This window comes from Myotis brandtii, unplaced genomic scaffold, assembly GCF_000412655.1.
Source record: "Myotis brandtii unplaced genomic scaffold, ASM41265v1 C42641114, whole genome shotgun sequence".
Lineage (NCBI taxonomy): Eukaryota > Metazoa > Chordata > Mammalia > Chiroptera > Vespertilionidae > Myotis > Myotis brandtii.
This window is the reverse complement of record NW_005326404.1, coordinates 1-1,879: the sequence shown is the minus strand read 5'-3', so window position 1 is coordinate 1,879 and position 1,879 is coordinate 1. Positions and strand designations below refer to the sequence as shown.

At 61.8% G+C, this 1,879-nt stretch overlaps 1 protein-coding gene across 1 annotated transcript; it reads right to left on the bottom strand.

Moving 5' to 3' along the window:
- Window positions 1-7: 7 nt before the first annotated feature.
- On the bottom strand, window positions 8-1,829 carry LOC102238598 (cadherin-23-like; the record flags this gene model as incomplete). Its single annotated transcript, XM_005853030.2, has 5 exons — window positions 8-151; window positions 227-478; window positions 571-700; window positions 1,370-1,483; window positions 1,638-1,829. Coding segments are annotated over 5 exons (832 nt in total), but the record flags the coding sequence as incomplete, so codon positions are not given.
- Window positions 1,830-1,879: the final 50 nt, after the last annotated feature.

Here is a 1,879-nt window from a genome sequence, read left to right as displayed (position 1 = left end):
ACCTGGCCCACGTCCTCAGAGTCATTGGCAAAGGCCCGGAAGTAGTGAATGGCCAGAATGCTGTAGAAGACCAGGCTGTTGTTGCCAATGTCTGCGTCCAGGGCCAGCACCTGGATCAACTCCGAGCCCATCTTGGCGTCAGTGGCCACTCCTGCAGGAATGGGCGGTGGTGTAAGTGGGAGGGCAGGGCCACCCCACCCCCGGCACCCAGGCTCCCGTCCTGCACCTGCAGTGTACTCAGCCTTCGTGAAGCGCGGGGGCTGGTCGTTGATGTCCTCTAGCACGACGCGCACCTCCTGCAGGGTGAGGTCCGTGACCAGGTCCAGGTCCGGTGCGGGTCCCCGGGGAGGTGTCCAGCTGCGATTGCTCGAGGCCTTGACGATGAAGGAGAAGACAGCTTCGCGCTCCCGATCCAGGTCCTTTAGCACCAGCAGACGCCCGTCAGGCTGAAGATGGAAATTCTTCTCTTCGTTCCCAGCTGAAGGTGGGACATGGCACAGGGTGAGGGGCAGGGCACACGGGCCATCTCCAGCCCCGGGGCAGGCAGGGCGCTAGTCCCGTCAGCCCCACCTGCGATGAAGTAGTACACGATGGCGTTGGAGCCCTCGTCTGCGTCCACGGCGCCGGTCACATTGCCCACGAGGGTGCCACGTGGTGAGTGCTCGGGCACTGTCAGCAGCTGGTACTGGGGGCTGCCTTTCTGCAGGGTGAGGGGGAGTGTCCTCACAGGGTCAAGGCAAAGCCCGGGCTCCCAGCTCCTGCCAGAGGCCCGAGGCAGGACTTTCGTGGGTGCTGAGGGAGCTTCTTGTCCACACCTTATGGGGTGAGGAGAGCGCTATAACCTCAAGGGGGCAAAGGCTGGGCTTGGGAGACCCCAGCTCTGCCCTGATGTCACCCAGTGGCATCCTCTATGAGGGCAGGGCTGTGCTTGGCACGTTCTCTGGTCTCCCAATACCTCAGTGGATGTTTGGACCAGAGGTCACTGTCTCATATGCACATGAGTCTCCAGGGAACATCTCATCCCAGGTGCACACAGGGAAAAGCGCCAAGTCAGAGAGCCCGAGTCCAAGGAGGGGCTCAGCCCAACTCAGGGAAGCAGAGCCGACTTTCCGGCTTCCCGTGTACAGTGTGGCACTAAGGAGGGGTCAGCTCAGGAGTCTGGCATTTTGCTCCGTTTTGGGAGCTGGGTAGTGCTTTGAAATAGTAGTGGCTCAATAAGTATTTGTTCTATTCAGTGTATGCAGGTTTCTGGGTGCAACCACACATGCATATGGTGAAGGGTGCAGAAGGGAGGACATGCACATGTGTGCCTGCAGGCAGGGAGTCCCTGTGTGGGCGTGACAGGTGCGGGGCATGGGCGAGAGCTCACTGGAGGCCTCAGGAAGAGGGGCTCGTTGTCATCGATGTCATCCAGGGCCACCTGCATGGGCTGCATGGTCTCATAAGGCACTGGCTGGCCCAGGTCGCTGGCCACCAGGATGAGCTAGAGTTGGAAGGGCACAGTCAGAAGAGGAGCCACAGGGCCCCAGAAGGGCACTCCCGGGGGCCAGACCACCCTCTTGAAGACATTCTAGGTGGCCCTGCACCCAGAGGAAAGCCCTCCCTAGCCCCGCCCCTTGAGCTGGCCCCGCCCTTACGCTGTACACTGCCTGCTTCTCACGGTCCAGGCGCTGCGCGGTCTGGATGAGGCCGCTGATGGGGTCAATGGTGAAGTACTCCCAGTCCCGGTTGCCCGTGGTCTTCAGGAAGCTGTAGCGCACGGCCCCGTTGAGGCCCTCGTCCTGGTCTGTGGCGTAGACCTCGTACACGTTGGAGCGCAGCGGGATCTCCTGCGGAGGGCAGGGGAGGGAGGCTGCTGGGGCATCTGGGAGAATCCCAG